The following is a 20,112-nucleotide window of genomic DNA, read 5'->3' as shown; positions in this document are numbered from 1 at the left end:
TTGATTTACTTTCACTTCTTCTAAAGTTGATCTGCAAAATAAAAAGAGAGGAGATCTTGCTTAATATGTATACTTGGATGGCATCAAAAATTATGAATGCCCGTATTAAGAAGCCGAACCTTGAATATCAGACATTTTCACCAGATGCTGCTGTCATAAGATACTTCTGTTTCGGACTGAAATATAAAGTTGCGATTGCAATTATCAAAAAAATTGTCAAGAGATACAACCATCTCTGAACTCTCAATGAAACTTTGACCTCATTTTATGTCATGTCAACATAGAGTAGCAAACAAGGAGGACAAGTATAGATGCCAGACACACCGGAATTCAAATACTACTCATAAGATCAAAGTGACGACATATCCCTGAACTGGGCTCCACAATTGTCCGACACTATACTTTTCTTATTGGAGGTTTATTTAGAGTTACTAGCATCTCTTTACATGACCCACATAGTAAGTACGTGGTTCACAGTGAGATCAAATTGTGCATGTATCACAACAAATATTTTCATGTATATGCAATACGCTCATGTCATACATATTGATCATTTAAAAAATATGAGCTTTGAACTTAAAGGGAGAATATAGGCAGGAACAGAGGGGCTAATTTGGCCATCTTCAGGTGACTAATATACACAGTAAGGGCCCTAGGTCATTTCAGATTCAGCACTAATATATTCCTCGTAAAAGTGTGAATCATTTTGACGCACTGTGAGATGTGAGAGACCCCTATTGGCAACTTTGTGTAACTGTATCTTGCCTGCCTAGCTGCTGCCTATATTGTCCCTTTAATGCTCATGTGCTGTGAATATATGTAAGGAGAAACAGGTATGACGGGATAAATGAGGACTATGGAAAATCAGGAGTCGGCCTGTCTAACAAAGGTGCCATAGTATCCTCCTCCTCTTTCAAATCTCCATCTTTCTCCTGTGAGTGGGTCGTCATGTGCCTCCTCAAAACGCTGTTCTGATTAAAACTCTTGCTGCAAACTGAACATTGATATGGTTTCTCTCCTGTATGGATGATTTTATGCCGTTTCAAATTCCCGCTATCCGCAAAACCTTTCTCGCAAATATCACACTTATATGGTTTTTCATTCGAGTGAACGCTGAGTTTATGCGCTCGCAATCCTTTTGTCCAAGCAAAGCATTGTCCACATTGGTCACAGGCCACTGGTTTCTCTCCTGTATGAATCAATCGGTGTTCCTTCAAGTGGCTCTTCTGGCGGAAATGTGTCCCACAGACCTCACACTCATATGGTTTCTCTCCTGTATGAATACGCATATGAATTTCCAATACACTCGCTGTGGGAAAAGTTTTATCACAAAATGCACAGTGATTTGCAGTAACGAATTTTCTGAGAACGTCAGGGTCAAGATTTGCTTCAACTCCAAGAGTTGCCGCAGCTTCAACAATTGCTTCGATCCTGTTTTCTGCTTTTTTCCGTTCTGCCTTCTTCACCCCGGTGTGATGTGCGACGGCTTTGTGACATCGCAGTTGCCCCCCACGACTGAAACACATACCACACTCATCACAAACATTGGGCTTCTCCCCCGTGTGAGTCATTCGATGAGGCCTCACATGACTCTTCTGGCTGAAGCGTCTCCCACAAATATCACACGCATATGGTTTCTCTCCCGTGTGAATACGCATGTGAATCTTCAACAAACTCGCTGCGTTGAATGTTTTATCACAAATTCTGCAGCGGTGTACGGTAACCCATTTCTTAACTACTTCAGCTTCAAGATTCGCTTCGACTCCAAGAGTTGTGTTGACTTCCTCGGCAGCCTCTGCATGTGCTTCAATGCCTGGTGCCACCTCTATTTTGTAAGTTTCTTCATAATCGGCTTCTACTTTCACAGAGGACTTCTCAAGGTTTCTAACCTGAAAAAGACGTAACAATAGATATCATTACTTTCCTCACAATAATGTCTATTTCTTACAGAAATGATTCTGAAAGGTAAAAAATATTATTTTGTGTCATGGAGAATTCAATGGGAGATGCGTGCCTTGTTTTAAATGCTTTCAGTTTATGAAGTCACGTATGCCTTGTAACTGAAGACAGAACAGTGTCACAGTGCAGAGACAGTGATCAGATCTGTTAACTACTATTTCAAAACTGAAACCTTATGTGAAACGCATATATGTGTGGGAACCCCATCTCCGAATCAAGACAAATCTGATTTCTGCTTTTGACAGCAGTGGGCCTTGTCTGAAGTGGACACAAAGACAAAGTTGTGAGAACCACAGTGTCAATATATCTAGGAGAAAATGGTAAAGCCAAAAGATATCGCCCTGAAAAAAAGACAGATCATCAATTGACTAGGAGTACTGAAGACTCATTTATACTGCCAATGTTGAATTGTTGTTCTGAAAGTTTCAATTTTGTCATTTATTTTGTTAAATTCTGCCAATAATCGGATACAGTTATTTTGGAAATGAAAAATATGGTAATACCACCAAACTCAGTGATACTGAAGATCTGCAGACCGACTGACTCATTATTACACAAGACATTTACACAACACTCCATTATACAGAACTACAAGAGTTACAGTCCTGGATAATCTAAGCACTTCTGGCAATGGCCACTTTTTACAACAGCATCTGGTAAAGGCTCAGGATAGCTTAGAATGAGATGTGAGGACACTGGTATACTGCCCTTAAATGTATACCAATACAGTCAACAGCCTCCTCTGAACATTCATCCACTGAATTTCATCCAGAATGCATTGAACACCTAAACAACAAGACCTCACTTCCAATGTACCACCTCATGTTTTCTCAGATTTGAATAGTCGGCGAATGATTTTCCGCATGTTTTACAAACAAATGGTTTCTCTCCTGTGTGTTTCCTCATATGCTTCCTGACATTTGCATGTTTAGGTGATGAATAGGAACAAAGTTCACATTTGAACCGTCCATCGGTTTTGTGTGACGTTTTTGTATGATACTGCAGGTCTTTATAACTTGCTGTTTTTGTTCCACAAATTCGACACTGCCACGGCCACGGGTTGTTTTCTCTCAAATTGGTATTTTTGATTCGCTGTGGTCTAGGATGCGTTCCCTGTAAATACACAACATTTTGCAGATTAAGCATGGTGCCGGTGATGTCCCAGACTTAATATCAACTATCAAAGTACGCATCTGGAATGATAGCAGAGCTATGACAAGACAGAAATGTTGTGAATATAGGGGGCAGAATCCCAACAGGCGGCATCGATCTGCATTTAGGTATGCGCCAAAATGATGTCACAACTCTGTCACAATGCAAAACCCTTGTGACAGTCAGCGTCATGTAGTGGCGCTAGTAGTTTTGGAATTCAATGCATGACCTATTCAGACGAACTGGCAAACAATTGCAGTGAATTCTCACTTGATTCCCAAGTCAGTAAAGATCCTACTACACGAAAGCACAAATGAAAGCATTATTATAATCAGAATTTGAATGTGCTTTAATTAAGGACTGATATGCTAATCCTAGCGACAATATCAATCAATCTCCTTGTCCGAAAGCTGCTGATTTCATGTGAACCAACTTATGCGTTTTCACATGCTGGCGCCGAGTGAATTTCCTTCCGCAAATGTCACAAGCAAATGGTTTCTCTCCTGTATGAGTTCGAAAGTGCCGCTTCAAATCTGATTCCGACCCGAATACTTTCTGACAGATGGTGCATTGAAAACGTGGTTCTACTCTGTGCATCTTCATATGAGCAATAAGATCTGAAATGGTTGACGTGATGATGCCACACACATGACACGTTTTTTCTTCATGATGCTTCCTTTTATGGATTTCAAGCTCAGCAAGACTTGGGGCACTGCAGTCACAGATTTTACACTTCAAATGGCTAATGTTCATGGTTCGCGCTGAAGTCATATCGAACGTCTTCAGACACATTGTAGGATACACAAACTGTAAATAAAATGAAGAGGTTATCCAAGTGATCCATCTATTTTGATTCTGCCTTTACGCAAATATGATTTTGCCACATTGTGCAGCAAATGCCTGGGAGAAAACTGTTATAGCAAGCTGACCATGACCAAAGGAAATGATTTATCATGAACCTGGAATTAAAAGGGAAGTCCTCTGAATTAATAAATATGACCGACATTTCACATGCAGAGCACGGGATTTCCTCTACTATGACATAGAAGATTTACTTCACAAATGCTAGCTGCTTCTTACACAGAGGTGTGTCCATCACAACATCACAAAGGTAAAACTGTGTATTTTCCATCATGACCAGTATGAACAGTATACCAGTATAAACACACGGTTACCCAACTGCGCATGACAGTCACTTGGAGACCACTGACTGGACCCCTTCCTTCTGCTATAGTTCCCCAGAAAGAAGGACTGCATGAGAAGAGAAAGAATAGCCTAGTCATCACTTTCCTTGCCCTGAAGCCACACTCCTCACATGAACCAACTGATGTGCTTTCACATGATGAAGGCAGGTAAATTTCTTCCCACAAACATGACAGTCATATGGTTTCTCTCCTGTGTGAATCCGAATATGCCGTTTCAAATCTGTCTTGGTTTTAAATTTCTTCTGACAAGTCGTACAGGAAAATGGTCGCTCCCCTCGGTGGCGCTGCATGTGAACCGCAAGATTGGCTGATGATGCACAATAGATGCTGCATAAGGGACATTTTAACCAATTCCCCATTGAACTGTGACGATCGATCTGTAAGAATAAGGAAACATAAAGTCAAATTTTGAGCTGATATTTTAGTGAACATTTTCAATTCCAAGGAAGGCCTTCAAAAGTTACTTCCGAAAGTTAAACACTGCCGGTAACACAGAAGAAGACTAGTTTTCAACACACTTTTTGCAGCTACCTGGGAGATGAGATTTTCACTAGACAGAAACTGCCCTTCAAATCAAGTTAGCTGGAAGCAACTTTTCCATGATTGAATATGTTCGGGCAGGATGAAACGCAAATTTTTTGGTCTCGTGGCCAACCATAGTGGAGAACTCAAAATTCCTCATTATGCTCTTGACTAATCACATCCATCCTTATATTTTCAAACTCACTTCACTGAATCTCAGACATTTATTTGAAAGTGTGAAACTTTGTGGGAATTCAATCCATTGATTTGGTTAAAAGAACGACCACAGATGTCACAACAATATGGTTTCTCTCCTGTATGAAGCCTCTTGTGGACATTCAAGCTACGTTTCGTTGTAAAACCTTTGTTACAAGTGGGACATTTAACTGGTCTTTTCCCTGTGTGAAACCGCATGTGCTCTTACAAGTGGCTGAGTCTCTACTTGACGACTCCACACAGACAAGGCCTTTGAGTCGACCATCATGCTGTCTTGTTCTGGTACGGTTCAACGGGAAAAACCAAAAGTCCTTTTTAGAGCATGCAGGTTAGTAGCATGACATTTCTGAAACTGTAGCTTTCCTGTACGAATAGATAGAGCTGGTGTTGGATAGTATTCATTGACGACTCCAGTGACAGGACATTTGAAAGCAGGCAACCATCAGCAGTTCAAGCAAGCTAGAAAAACAAGAAAGATGCTTTTAGAGAACACTCGTGAAGCAATGTGCAATAACCAAAGTTAGGGATGGATTGTCCACAGGGGTTTCCTGGAGATCATTGCCATGCGACTGTTAGAACTGCGCTAGGTCATATACCAGCTACTCAATCAGGGCGACGACCTGAGCACTTCTGACCGGTAGCAGGTAGCCATTTATAAACCTGGGAGGGGGAGGCAAATTAGACAAAAGGACCTCCCAAGAGTCTCAAGCTGACTATGGATCAAACAAGGGACCTCTAGCTGAGAGTCCACAGCAGCTCCTCAAAGACCAATGACATAATGTCGGGGTAAAGATACATGTAGTACCACCAAATAAAACTCTAGATATAGGGGTTTTGTGACAGATGACCACCACCAGCACATTGGTTCCAACTGCTATTTGCATATTTCTTTAGAGTAAAATGAATGACATCTAAACCAGGTTATTCAAGATAACTTTTATTTTCAACTATTGAATATACAATATTATCATCTGGAATCTGTGACTAAACTAAGTTTCGGTGAACCACACCACTGGTTTATACAACAATAGTGTCAAGTTCACAAACAACAAAGGCAAACCAACAAGCAAAGAACAGAAGGAAAACAGGGAGGAATGTCATATACAAATCATAAGAACAAGAGGAATCACCCTAAGGCTATAAGATATCTTGACACTACACCTCTTTGCCTTTATAATTAAGTCTAATGAAGAACATTTTCAACAAAAACTATTTGTTTGGACAATAATGAACAAGTCGATGAGACTGCATGTTTCCTTTCTGAGCAAATGCCTTGCCACATATGTCGCAAGCAAATGGTTTCTCTCCGGTATGAATCCTGACATGTCGTGCAAGATCTGCATTTGATCCGAAGATCTTATCGCAAGTTGCACACTTGTTTTTGAACACAGCTTCCCCATGATAAGTCTTCAGGTGATTTTGAAAGCTTTCTTGACACTGCAAAACTGCTGGACACATTGGACATTTCAGCGGTGTTCGAAGTGACAGACTGCTAGGATGTTGCATGCGAAACTGTAAAATACAGAAGGAGAAGAAATGTCAAAACGTGGGACGATATAAAACGGCTGGGGTTAGGAGAACCTAGTTCAATTCAAAAGAGAGTTACAAGTGATTTAATACACGTACGATCAACTTCCGTCCATGACTAATGAGTGTGACCCTAATTTTCATAAAAACCAAGTAGAAGATTCCTGTGAAAAGAAAATCTGGAATGTCATGAACGATATATGGGAAGCCAATCGAGTGAACAAAAGCAAGTAAATTTGCAAAACCTCCTGAACAGTTTTTATTGAGCTGCTGTATTCAACTCCTATCTTATCTACACTTATTTTGTAACAAATGAAGCATGATCATCGCCAGTGGTATGTCTTCCTGCCTGAATGTCTTCCCACAGCTTAAGCCCTTTAATAGTTTATTTTGTGTACCCCTTGGCCAAAAGTACCAACTCCCTATTTGCACATTTTCCTGTGATAAACAAAACTTGATCTCCAGCGGTATGTCTTCCCACAGTTAAGGCACTTGATCTGTCTATTCTCGTGTGCACCTTTGTCATGCTCCTGAAGTGCACTCTTGCTTATGAAACAATCTCCACAGGTTGGGCAAACTACAGTTGCCTCTTTCCTTGTCTTTTTGCCCCTGAAGTAAACATAAGAAGCATTTACAAAATGGTTCATATTGATGGAGACTTCAAATTGGAACATGATTGATCTGTCGTCTTAAATTTCCTACACAGCTGCAGTAACTCCCATCTTTGAGTTGGACACCGCCAGCAATGCAGCAATCTCCATGGCATCCTGATGATCTAGGCACGAACCTGCCCATGTGCGCACTGGAAATATCTCTTTAAGCAATCTCCAATACTGTCATCACTATACCACACACAGGATTATCAAGCCTGGCCCCCAAAATTTAGGAACAGCAGTTCAGTCAACTACTGACCTCATAAACCGAATGGACTACGTTTTAGAATTTAATGTTAAGACTATAAGACGATGATTGATCCCTAATTCACGTCACACTCACCCCTTGGAACATTCCCCATCCCTCATGTGTCTAGATAAAGAGGACTGGTGGACCATTACTTTTCCACACCTGGGACACGTGTGATTCTTCACCTCGTAATGGCTGTTCACGTGGTCACGGAAGTGAGACAGGTTACAGAAAGGCTTTTGGCAAACATCACAAGTATACAGGGGCCGATCACCGTGGACGGAACCTTTGTGGACTCGCAAGCTGTTGCGAGTAGTGAATTCTTTGCCACATACATCGCAAACACCAGCAGCAGCTGTTTTCGACTTGGCGGCACTTTTCCGACCGTGGACCAAATTTACTTTGTGCCCAAGCTGGAAAGAATCAAATGAAATGATTGAGTGCGATTGACGCAAGATCTCTCTCTTCTTAGGGGATGCATTTCCAATAGCACACATTGCGTCGTTACCAAAGCATAATCCCGCCAAACAATGGCTTAGTGTGCGCTAGTGGAAGCTTGATATGTGTCAAAAAATAATTGTGCATTTTCCTTGGTAAATATTCTGTAAGTGTAATTGAAATATAAAAGAATATATAGCTCATACAATTGTACAGATAGTTCTATTGTCCACAGTGTCATCAGCATATAAGTCCACAGTTTTCAAGCTAGGTGTTGACAGTATCAACACCAAAAGACATCAGTGTTACAATTATGAAGTCATGTTTATATGTATCATTTGATGCGTCCTCCTGTCTACTCTCGATAGTGAACTTCTTCCAACAAATATGGCACACGTGGTTTCTCTCCTGTATGGTTTCGCATGCGTCTCTTCAAATCAGACGTTTTGCCGAACACCTTGCTACAAATCGTACAAATGAAATGACAGTCTCGGATATGAACATGTCTGACATTATCTGTTCTCGAACTTAAGTCTTGGAAAATGCTGAACATTTATATGTCTGAAACTTAGGATGCGTCTTCTAGTGATCCTTGAAACTCTGTGACATTTTGAAATGGCTCCACAGGCCTGACAGGTCAACAGATTATCCAACTTAGGTACAGTTCTTCTTCTCCTTACTGCCAACCAAACTGTAAGACATGAGGGGAGTCAAGCTTTAGCTTGGTGAAGGAGGTTTCTCAATGACACTATGTTCTAGTAGTACAATCAGATCATAATTTCCGAGTCTCCCTGTTAACAACCTGATGCAGATTCAAAGTATCTTGATGAGGATGGCCCAACTTATACGTCTGTTTGCACTAACCCTACCAAAGCTTTTCAAATAGGGTAGGTAATAGGTAGTAAGAAAAAATTTTTCTTCAAGGATAAAAAGATACGTGTCTGGACTATTTCCGGCTTAAATTTATGTATTATATTTATTATGGAAAATGCATTCAATATCGGCCATTTTGCCTGTCAGTGTCACATGTTTCAACAAGATAATGAATTCCGATAGCCCAATCGTCGATATGTAGATCTCATTCCTTATGTGGGCAAATTACAATTCGGATCAGCGATGTGTTTTAGATGGATAATTGGTCATAATATAATTTGGGTCAGCATTCTGCAACACTGGTGTCGGTAAGTCGCAGATTTTTGTGTCATATAAAAAGTCCAGGTGTTCGAAGGCCATGAAATTGTCGGCCCAATTATAGTTGGGTCGGTCGGGTTATGGCAAACAGACAAAATATTAGGGCCAGCCCGAGCGAAATGTTTTCCACAAACTGAACACATAAATGGTTTCTCTCCTGTTTGGACACAAAAATGACGCCACAAAACATCTTGGGACATAATAGGCACATTTTCAGTCCGGAATGATGCATCTTAAGGATGAATGATTCAGCAATCCTTCAGCAGTTGGTGTTATAATCGCTCCACAAATGCAACATTTTACCTATCTCTTTGCTGTGGCACTACCATGCCGTTGAAAATGAAAGATGGAAAGGCCAGGTGAGTATATTGTTTGAGCATAGTGTTGGTGCTTTAAGCTTGGGACGTAAACCATAAAGAAGGTTGATCATATTTAATGGTTTCAGGTCAGCGTCTGTTCAGAAAATAAATCATTTGGCCAAATGGACAATCATATGACTCCTCAAGTTATCCTGGCGGGAAAAGTATTTTCCGCAAATCTTGCAAGAAAATGGCTTCTCTCCTGTATGTTTACGATTATGTCGGACCAAATCAGCTTTTATAGTAAATCCCTTGTCACAAGTTGGACACTTATGTGAATACATCCTAGCATGTCTTTTCAAGTGAATCGACAAAGTTCCTGCACTCTGTAAAACTGCTCCACAGATCTGACAGCTGACATTGTTCTTCCCCCTCATGCAGTCACTCTGCAAAATGAAAAGACAGAAACTGGATTACCGAAGATGAATTCAAGTTTTTGATGTGGCATCCTCTAAGAATCACTTTTGGAGATTTAGGTGGCAAAGCTTATGTTTTTCATATTGTTACTCTGTGAAAATTGCTTCCCACAAATATCACACGCATATGGTTTTTCTCCTGTATGAATACGCAGATGTCGCACCAGCATAGCTTTCACTCCGAACGTCTTGGCGCATAAACCGCATTTAAAACGACTCAAATGTATCCTAACATGCATGTTGGCACTCTTGCGATTCTGTAAGACTTCTTTACAAATGGGGCAACTGTGTGGATATCTCATCAATTGACCACCGTCCTGCTGTAGAGCACCTCGCCCATTCTAGAAAACAGAAGAAAATTGAATGAGTTAATTCTTTCATTAAACTCTTTTACTCCAACTAGTACCTGAAATATCAAACTACGCAGCATATTGCGTCTGCTGCCCTGGACTACTAAAAGTACTGTACGGCAAAACAGTAAAATCAAGAAATAAACGAGTCAGAAATTTCATTATAATACCATTTATTAGACGATAATTTTATGTGTGGGACACTCTTTCTCTTCAACAAAAGTTTGATTCATTTCAAACCCAAGCCAATTCATAGGGCGTGGCCAAAATCTGCTCCACTCAGTGCTGCCACCAAGGATACAAATGGGCTTAAGAGAATTCGATAGTAATTCAATAGTAACCTCTTGCCACATGTCGTACATTTGAAAATCTTAACTGACAGTTTCCTATGTTTTTTGAAATCCTAGCCTTCTTGTCAACTTGGCTCTGTAAAGAATGAAGCAAGAAGACGCCACCTCATTGTACACAGTAAAACAGGCCATATTTCACGTTCCATGCATGGCCACCATGCCAGACACCACATGCAAAAGGATAGAATTTCCCGGTACCAAAAAAAATATTGAAATTCCATTTTAGGCTTTTTTACTGTGCAGTGCCATATGAAATGGACTATACAGGGTGGCCCAGAATTACTTTCCTTTGGACAACAGACTTCTAAATTGTGTATCCATTGCGTGAGGGAAAAAAATTCTGGGTCACCCTGTAGTTGCTTTAACGCAAAAAGAAATCATTGGAAAACAGATTTGGTTCTGTGCATTATCATTGGCGCCTCTTGAACTGAGGTTCCCGTCAGTCTACTAGCCATGCACTTGATTTAAGGATTACAACCTCCCATATGGACTAACTGGTGGCTTAACAAGCTATTCGACTGTGAGAAACGCTGGCCACATTGATGACACATATATGACTTCTCTCCTGTGTGATTCCTTATATGAACGAGCAGACGGCGTTTCTCCCTGAAACGTTCATCACACAAATGGCAACCAAATGGTTTTTCTCCTGTGTGAATGCGCATGTGACTTTTCAAACGCTCCTTTCTGGTCAGAACCTTTGAACACACAGCGCACTTGAATTCAGAATTCGCGCTCAAGTCCTTATGGATCATTTCGTGTCTTTTCATACTACTCCACTGGCTAAACGCCCTCTTGCAAACAGAACAGACATATGGTCTCTCTCCGGAATGAGTTCTGGCATGGGAGGTCAGTTGATGCTTCTGTGCAAACCACTTGTCACATGTGACACAACAAAATGATTTCTCCCTAGTATGAGTAAGCATATGCGACTTTAAATGAGCATTTGTTTTAAACCTTTTTGAACATATGGAACATTTGAACGTTTTATCCAATGGCGTTGGCCCTCCGTTATCAGAACTTTGCCTCTGAGACTTCTTGTCACAGTCCTGTAAAGAATAAGAGACACCATCTAAGTATCAGAAGGAAACTGTGAAACTTATATACTAATACTTTAACATCACCACCACAACCATGTTTGAAAGCTGTATGATTGTGTTGTTCCAGCTTTTTGGGGAGGTCAGACCAAACTGATTCCAAGGTTTCCCTGTAAAAAGATAAAACCCTTGCTGTGAAATGTTGGCATGTCAGACATGCCTATTCACCAGCAAATAACTCTTCAATAGAGCTTTCTGATTGGCTCAAATGCAATGAGATTTTGGCACCGATCCACCAGAACTACATGTAACCCCTCTTTTGGGGTTTCCGAAAATCCTGAATGAGCAGTAGAGGATGTCGTGTGGGTAAATAAAAAACAAACGCAACGATCATCAAAATCATCATAGCAGAAGATGTCGTCACATATAAGTTCTGCTTGCGCTGTTTCCGAAGCTGCAGTTGAAGTGTTTTGTCATAAGACATCTATGTCACTTTTCTGCTATGAGAAAGTTTAAGTTCATTCAGCAGAATATTTCGCTGAAAGACTCGATCGCTCTTATTAGAAGCATACGGTTTCTTGCCAGTAGGGAGTGCTGAATGCACTGCAAGATGCTACATCTGGACAAACTGGTGGCCCTATTCTGGTATGGGTGCACACTGGTGCAGAGTTCACACTTGAGGTACGTGTCTTCTGAATGAAGTCCCCGAACTTGCAACCATAAACACAGCTTCCGAAACCCATGCCAAGGATTCGACACAATATAGTCCGGATTCCACGAGTAGGTTTATAGAGTAGACATGCTCAATAGTGACCTCTCCTAATGAAAACCTTGCCACATGCTTTGCACAAGTTAGGCCCTTAGTCATGACTTATAGATCTTTTTGAAGTAATGGCTGGACACTTCATTTTTCATATGGCTTCTCACCAGTGTAAGTAAAGATATATTTCAGTACCGCGGGTGAACAGTTTATAAGTTCCGAGGTGAAAAGATGCTTCGGTTGGCACGGGATCAAGAATATTTGCCGAGAGGGTTCCTCGTCCATAGTGTCATTCCTCCATCAGCATGGAATGTGAAAACCAAGCTTCCAAACACTGGATTAGATGCGGTCCTTGTAATAATTATTCATATCCACTTATTTGTTCAATCCACAGAACATGATCAACCAACAGAAACTAAAAGACAAGCCTGGGCTGAGTAGAATGCAACGAGTCTGACGAGATATCAGATGCTCACAACGAGAAAGAGAATATATCTGCAGTCTTGAAAGTAGACTTCGAAAATCTTCTGCCTTATCTTTCATATTTGTTAAGATAATTTTTTTCTCTTTATTTGTATCATAACCCTCATTAGTAACAGTCGACTCGTCAAGCGTTACGTTGATTACGGATATTAGATTACTTGCAAAGTGACTAGCATGCTTGTTATATGGATACTGTCATGCATATTTTCATGATAGGGAATAAATTTCATTGGATTTCCAATAGAATTTCAAAGTACAGAAAGCAATATGAACCACTGAATTGAAAACGCCTCAATAGTTTCTCAGCAGTTTGGGATAAAATACATATACTGTAAAATCACCTGGCTACACTTACGATCAGTAGAAGCTGACTATGATCTAATTCAAAACACAATGTACCAGTAATAGTATTTTTACTCTCTGCCACTTTAGGAGCCCTTCATACAGAGTCATAAATGAGCTCCCAACCTACTGCAAGTACCGTTAAGTCAACGTGAGAGAACAACCAGTTCCACATAAATAGTTTGAACTAGTCTGTTGTTTTTTAAGAACAACTGAAACAACAGCTGCAATTTTCGTGAGCTTGACATTCATATTTGTCTCCCACATTGCAGAAAACCTAATGGTTGCAAACATAATTCAGTATGGTACCCGGTCTACAGTGTACATGTACCATTCCTGAGACATGGTTGTTTCTCAGACTTAGTTGTCAAAAAATGTTCGATGTGGAGTCACAAACCTGAAAGAAAGTGCTGCAAAGAAAGATAAAAGCTGGGCACAAAGGGTCCAATGTAAAGAGCATTTGTGACAAATGTATGAAGGCCAAGTGATTTTACAGTAAGAAATATGAGACAAACAAGACAGATGCTGAGAGACTGATGCTTGTTCAAAAATACCACCCTTATGAGAGAACAGAGATTCAGTCTCCAAAAATCACACAGGAATCATCATGAGCACCCCAGTCAGAAACTTACCTGAAAGAACCTACATTGTTGACTGCATTTGTGGTAAACTTGGGTCGGGTGTTCAATCAAAACGGCCTGGTTTTTCTTACAAAGAAGTTTTCTATGGATTTGCCGTGTTTGCAGCCCAGGGTTTTTCAAGGATAAGAACCAATTTCAATGGTTTTATTCTATTTAATCTATATATAAGCACAGTCCATTGTTTTCAAGCGTGAGAATCAAAGACAGACAGATCGTCATACATGTATCATCATGAAAACACATGAATTCTAATTTTTATTACACATGTTGTACCAAGTGTACTACAAGACAGTGCTTTTCGTTTCTGTTATGGTCATGTCATGTCAAATGTAGACAGTGTTGACTAAGTTGTATAATCATATGCCAAATGAAACAAATCACCTGACAGGATCTCAAAAACATCAAAGACCATTCAGTTTCTCTACTTTTCCTTCTTTCAATGACGAGAAGGACGGGCTGCTTGCAGTCTCTTCAAGGACCATAACATGTGATTGATAGCCTACATCTGGAGTGCTCTGATCATCCAATTTTACTGTCAAACAGACTCGCATCCCCAGGTGAAGGATTTCAAAAGATAGCTGAGTAGTTTCTCTTGTTGAACAGCCAGCCCATGGTGGTGACAGGAGTCGAATCTGTTTGTCAGGCAAGAAATTAAGTTAACTAAAGGAAAGTAGAGTGAATCCATGCTGATGGTAACATTATGTTCCACAGTCAGTAAAACTCTAATTTCTCAACTAGAACAGACAATTATCACTGATTTTATCAAATTGTTAACTTACAACTTACATAGTGTGAAGTGCCATGTCCAATGAGATTATTCAAGTTTTTTACAACTGCCAAGACCCGCACTTGGCATCAGATGTCACTAACAGTGAAAGAGAGGCAATTTGCATGGATTATAGTGTGAAGTGCCATGTCCAATGAGATTATTCGAGTTTTTTACGACAACTGCCAAGACCCGCACTTGGCATAAGATGTCACTAACAGTGAAAGAGAGGCAATCTGCATGGATTTGTAAGTAAGTGACAATACCAGTGATAATGAAGGTAACACAGCATGTCAGAACAAAGAGCTATCAGACACCACAACCAACATAGATTTGTTTTACAGCAACACCTACATGTAGGAGTTCAATCTTTCCAACTTATCCTGCCTCAAAATAACATTTTTCAAATCTCTTACTGCAGAGTGCATCACATAAAATCCAGTCATGATGCAAATTTTTTTCGAGAAAACTGAAGCACCCTGTTTTGCTAAAAAGCCTGCATGTCCTTTTGCTGTTTTTAAAAAGCAAAAATAAGTCAGACATACACAAACATGTAGCAAGTGCGAATGGCCAATCTGTCAAGTACTAAAACTTGCAGAAATGGACTGGTCAGTGGTGTTTTTCTCCGACATGCTATCATACCTGTGAATTGGAAGTTTTGAAACATCACACAACCGAAGAAATATCTTCACTTTATCCGGAAACACTGTAAGATCCTGTAGTATTCCTCAAATCCAAAGGAAAAATTTTTTTTTTTTTTTCGTTCAGGATGCCATCACCTTTTTTGTGAAGTACAGAATCTTTCTGACATTTTGTGCCCAGAAAACCTTCTCCCAAATAAATGGTTTTGTACAGTCAGTATGGTAAGTAGATGAGATTCATGAACCTAACATGAGAAGTTCCTAACGAACTCTCACTTGGATTAGACATACTCAAGTGTTCATCAGCAAGACAGACCTTAGAAGACATTCAGGAGCTGGTTGACATGCAATACAAAACTTCCAATACCTAAAACTACAGAGGAAGGTTCCTTAACTGATCCCTACCTTTCCATCAGCTCCTTCTTGCAAGCCACTCCCAGGCATCCCTGAAGTTGGAATTGGCCCCGATACTGGCACAGGGCCCCCTTGATTACTGTCACTTGTCCCGGAACTTCCAGGTGTTCCAGGCATATATTGTCCTGAACCCTGCATTTCAGTGTCCGAGAACATAGCACCAGCAGATGTGTCAATGCCTGCTTTTGAGTCCCCACCCTCAACACTTAATGGAAAAAATGTATCGCTTCCTGATGTGGCAGAAACATTGAAACTGTCACTTTGAGGGAAAGTGTCATGGAAGGTAGTCGGAACATCCGACAAAGGAAGTGAGAATTGCTGTGGGGAGGTGGCGGAGGGAGACGGCATTGACCAAGCTGGCGGTGGCTTGGTAGGCGTTCTCATGGGCGAAATGTGACTGTCTTGTGCAGTGGAGTGAGAAAATTGATACATGTCCTCCTCCATTGGCTGTGATACCACAGACTTCGTCTCAGCTGAAGTGATGATGAAATCTGAATCTTGTTCCACGGAAAGCTCTAGATTTGGAGGCGAGTCTGGGATCTCTATCACACCGGCAGCACTGGAAGGTCTCTAAAATAGATGAAATGACACGATTACAAAAGGAATCAAACATGTTCATGCAGAATCCTGAATTTGACCTAGACAGAGGCAATGCAGAGTAAAACATTATCAGTTAAGTACTGGCGGCTTCATTGACATTGTAATACACATAAAGATAAATCTCAACTGCTTTTTGCATGAAGCTGAGGAACCTGAGTGATGCATACAGCTAATAGAATTCTGCATCGATTCTGATACAGCATTTATTGAACACCTCGACAAAATAACTAAACTAAGCCTAGAAGACTCGGGCAGCATGATCCCTGTATGATGATGCATGCGTCAACCATAGACAGCTGACCATCGTCAGGAACACTTCTGGTCCCAACCCCGTCACACCTACCGTTTTCTCTCTTCTTTTTTTCCTGTTTAGTTCATGAGATCTTCGTTCCATTTCAAAATTTCTCCTCTCCAATTCAAGGGTTTTCCTTTCTATTTCTAATTGTTCTTTGAGCTCAGCATTTTCTTTCATCAACTGATTTTGTAACTTTCTCAATAAATTGTCTTTTATTTGTATTTGGTCCTGTTTTATAGTCAATTCTGATTTTAAGCGTTCTAAATCACCCCTGTTGCGCACAAGTTCTGATTGTCTATCTAAAAGATCACATCTGGCTTTTTCTAAAAGTTCCATGTTGCAGGTCAGGTCTGACCGCACACTTCGTAACATCTGTTCTTTCACAGAAAGTTCAGATTGTGATTTATTCAGCAGTCTTTCCTTGGTTCGAATCTCTTCTTGTAATTTTTCTACCTCCTCATTCCCTGCATCCACCATCGGTTTCATTTCCTCCAACTGTCTTTTACGCACATCAATCTCCCGTTCAGCAATTTCAACAGTATTCTCCTTCACTGTCAGCTCTGCCTGATATTTCGTAATAAAGCTAAACAAGTCAGACCAGGCTTTGGTCAGAACAGCTCCTTTGCTGTGCAGCTCCATCTGCATATTCTGGGAGGGGCTGCTCTCTTCTTCTTGGGACTCTGACATCGACATTGTACTGTCCTTCATTATCAACACACTGATCAAAAATTCAATCTGAAAAAGAATACAAATGTATTCAAAAACATTTATGAAAATATTACCGCTACCAAAAATATATACATGTCAGGCAAGCTCATTTTGGGGGACCCGGCAACCAATCCTAGAACCCATTTGGTTGTGTAAGTGACAGTGAGGTAGTCAAAGTTAGTGAGTTGGAAAATCGGTACAGTAATCTGGTGATTAAGATTTTCCCCACTGAAACTGCAGTTTTGACAAAGACAAACCAGAGCCCAAATAAACAAGTGTGCACACTCAAAGTTACTTCAGACAACGCCGCATTATATGCCACGTCCATGACCCTTTACCATATTATATGAAACGTACGATTGTCGATTCATTGACTGGTCTGGTCAGCCCCAAACAAACTTTGTCAAAACTGTCCATTTAAATTGCATGCCGTAATGTGTGTTGAAAAATAAATCAGCTAGGCCTAATCTGTTACTCTTTTCTGGGTCATGCTAATTCCCGACCTACCCCGACTTTTCCCGACTTACGGAAAATGCTGCCAAAATACAGTGTATTAATCATCAGAATATTTATATTTGTACTGTTTACATACATGTACAGCACGTCTGTTAATTTCAGGACTTTTGAACGATGCTAAGTTGAGCAAATCAACTCCAATAATTAATTTTATGCTGGGTTCAGACAAGGCCATATGCATTTACAGTTTACAAGAAGCGACAACCACAACTAACCAAGATTACCGACCTGCAGTAATTGTTACTCTTTTCTGGGTCATGCTAATTCCCGACCTACCCCGACTTTTCCCGACTTACGGAAAATGCTGCCAAAATACAGTGTATTAATCATCAGAATATTTATATTTGTACTGTTTACATACATGTACAGCACGTCTGTTAATTTCAGGACTTTTGAACGATGCTAAGTTGAGCAAATCAACTCCAATAATTAATTTTATGCTGGGTTCAGACAAGGCCATATGCATTTACAGTTTACAAGAAGCGACAACCACAACTAACCAAGATTACCGACCTGCAGTAAAATTGCGGTCGGTTGGGTAGATGTAACTTGCTCTGCTCAACTTAGCATCGTTCAAAAATCTTGAAATTAACAGACGTGCTGTATATGTATGTAAACAGTACAAATATAAATATTCTGATGATTAATACACTATATTTTGGCAGCATTTTCCGCAAGTCGGGAAATGTCGGGAAAAGTCGGGGTTGGTCGGGAATTAGCATGACCGCTCTTTTCTCTCTCCTCCTGAACCGGTAATGAAACGAAATCGGCCTATGAGACACCCTGTACTGCGTGTGTATCCGGTGTATATGGATGGAGTATGGCCGCGTGGTGAGCGAACAACAATGAAACAATGAGTACACACAAAATCAGTTCCACCACTTTTCACACACCAATACTAATACTATCTTACCACTGAAACTTCGACAAATCTCCTACAGTGTATAGTGGTGTTTTCATTTGTGCATCGGCATGTAAGAATTCGCAGGAAATGTAGCTTTATTGCAGGAAATATTTCATTTCTGGTCAAAATCGGCCATATTGTCGGACGACAGGGTGAAAAACGTACGGGAGTTCGGAGCTGTAAGATGCGGGCGGGCAAAACGAAAAAGCCACACCCACCCATTTCATCGTTCAGCAGCAATGACACTTATACTTCATCGTGGTCATAGTAAGCTGTTACTTGTGGCAGTTGCGAGGGAAGTGCTTAGATACACGGCATATGGTATATCTAACAAGAGTTTAGGTGCCAGTGGCTAGTCACAACCAGGGACAACCCTGGTGGACAAGCTAGCACAGCCACAACCCAACCGGAAATTGTCAAAAAATTGTCTGCCACAGTTCCTCATTCCAGGGGATTTATATTCCACCATTCCATGGGAATTTTCCCCAGCACTCCATACAGACTTGAAAATTATTTCAACCATGCACCTAACCATATTTGTAACCATCATTTCTTTACAGGTTGTGAGATTGTCTTTACCAGTTCAACATATCGGGGGTCATTTTCTCATCTGTCTCATGCAGACTAGGACATTGTTTCTACCAATTCAAATAGACCAAAATAGTTTGTCCCCACCATTCCAAGTAAATTTCCTCAAACATTCCTTACTGACTGGGAATTTCTCCTGCAAGTTCAAAAGCCCTTGGGGATTGTACCCACCAGACCGGAAATTGTCTCTAACAGTTCTGCATGCCAAAGGATTTGTGTTCACCATGCCAAATGTGTCCTTACAGAGAAATGGACCAAAATATTTTCTCGGTCAACCATTTTGTTTATAGTTAGGGAGATCGTCTGTACCAATTCAAAAGACAAAGTGAATTGCCTCTTTCATTTCATTGACTGTGTTTCTTTGTCCAAAAGACAGTCTCCACCAGTTCTTCCAGAGTGGGAATTTTTCACCACCTGTTGCAATAGGAGACCTGGCGGCGTTCCATGGCAAAGGAACTTCAAGAGAAGGGCCTAACGTGGGAGGCAGCCAGACAGCGAGCAGCCAACAGACTTGAGTGGAGGACCCTGGGGAACGCCCCATGTGCCACCTAGGGCACAAAGGGTCCTTAAAGTAAGTACATGTAAGTAAGTTGCAATAGGGATCTGACACGGTGATAGTTGCAATGTGGATGTGGTGTTAAGGGTTGACCATAGGTACCGCCATTTTGGCTAGACCTCAAAATCCTAAAGCAATTAAAACTCTTTCCAAATGAATTGAATGCCCATTTAAAACCCTGGAGGCTGTTCTCTGGAAAACAAAGTACTGACTCCAGCCCTTGAAATGAGCATTCGCTATGTTTTGAAGGAGTTCTAATTGCTGTAGGATTTC

General features: G+C 40.7%; 1 protein-coding gene across 2 annotated transcripts; it reads right to left on the bottom strand.

Moving 5' to 3' along the window:
- Positions 1 to 51: 51 nt before the first annotated feature.
- LOC135487870 (zinc finger protein 362-like) lies at positions 52 to 18,838 on the bottom strand. 2 transcript variants are annotated; one of them, XM_064772025.1, is made up of 4 exons: positions 18,705 to 18,838; positions 16,616 to 17,302; positions 15,664 to 16,242; positions 52 to 1,889 (listed from the first exon to the last, which is right to left on the bottom strand). In XM_064772025.1, exons 2-4 carry the CDS (start codon positions 17,273 to 17,275, stop codon positions 855 to 857), a joined length of 2,274 nt encoding a protein of 757 aa, XP_064628095.1. In that variant the 5' UTR covers positions 17,276 to 17,302; positions 18,705 to 18,838; the 3' UTR covers positions 52 to 854. The 2 variants fall into 2 exon arrangements, with proteins under 2 accessions (XP_064628095.1, XP_064628096.1); XM_064772026.1 differs by lacking the exon at positions 52 to 1,889 and adding an exon at positions 10,561 to 11,637.
- Between the last annotated feature and the right edge of the window lie 1,274 nt (positions 18,839 to 20,112).

Source organism: Lineus longissimus, chromosome 5, assembly GCF_910592395.1.
Source record: "Lineus longissimus chromosome 5, tnLinLong1.2, whole genome shotgun sequence".
Classification (NCBI taxonomy): domain Eukaryota; kingdom Metazoa; phylum Nemertea; class Pilidiophora; order Heteronemertea; family Lineidae; genus Lineus; species Lineus longissimus.
The sequence above is the reverse complement of the archived record's forward strand: the minus strand, read 5'-3'. Positions and strand labels throughout refer to the sequence as shown.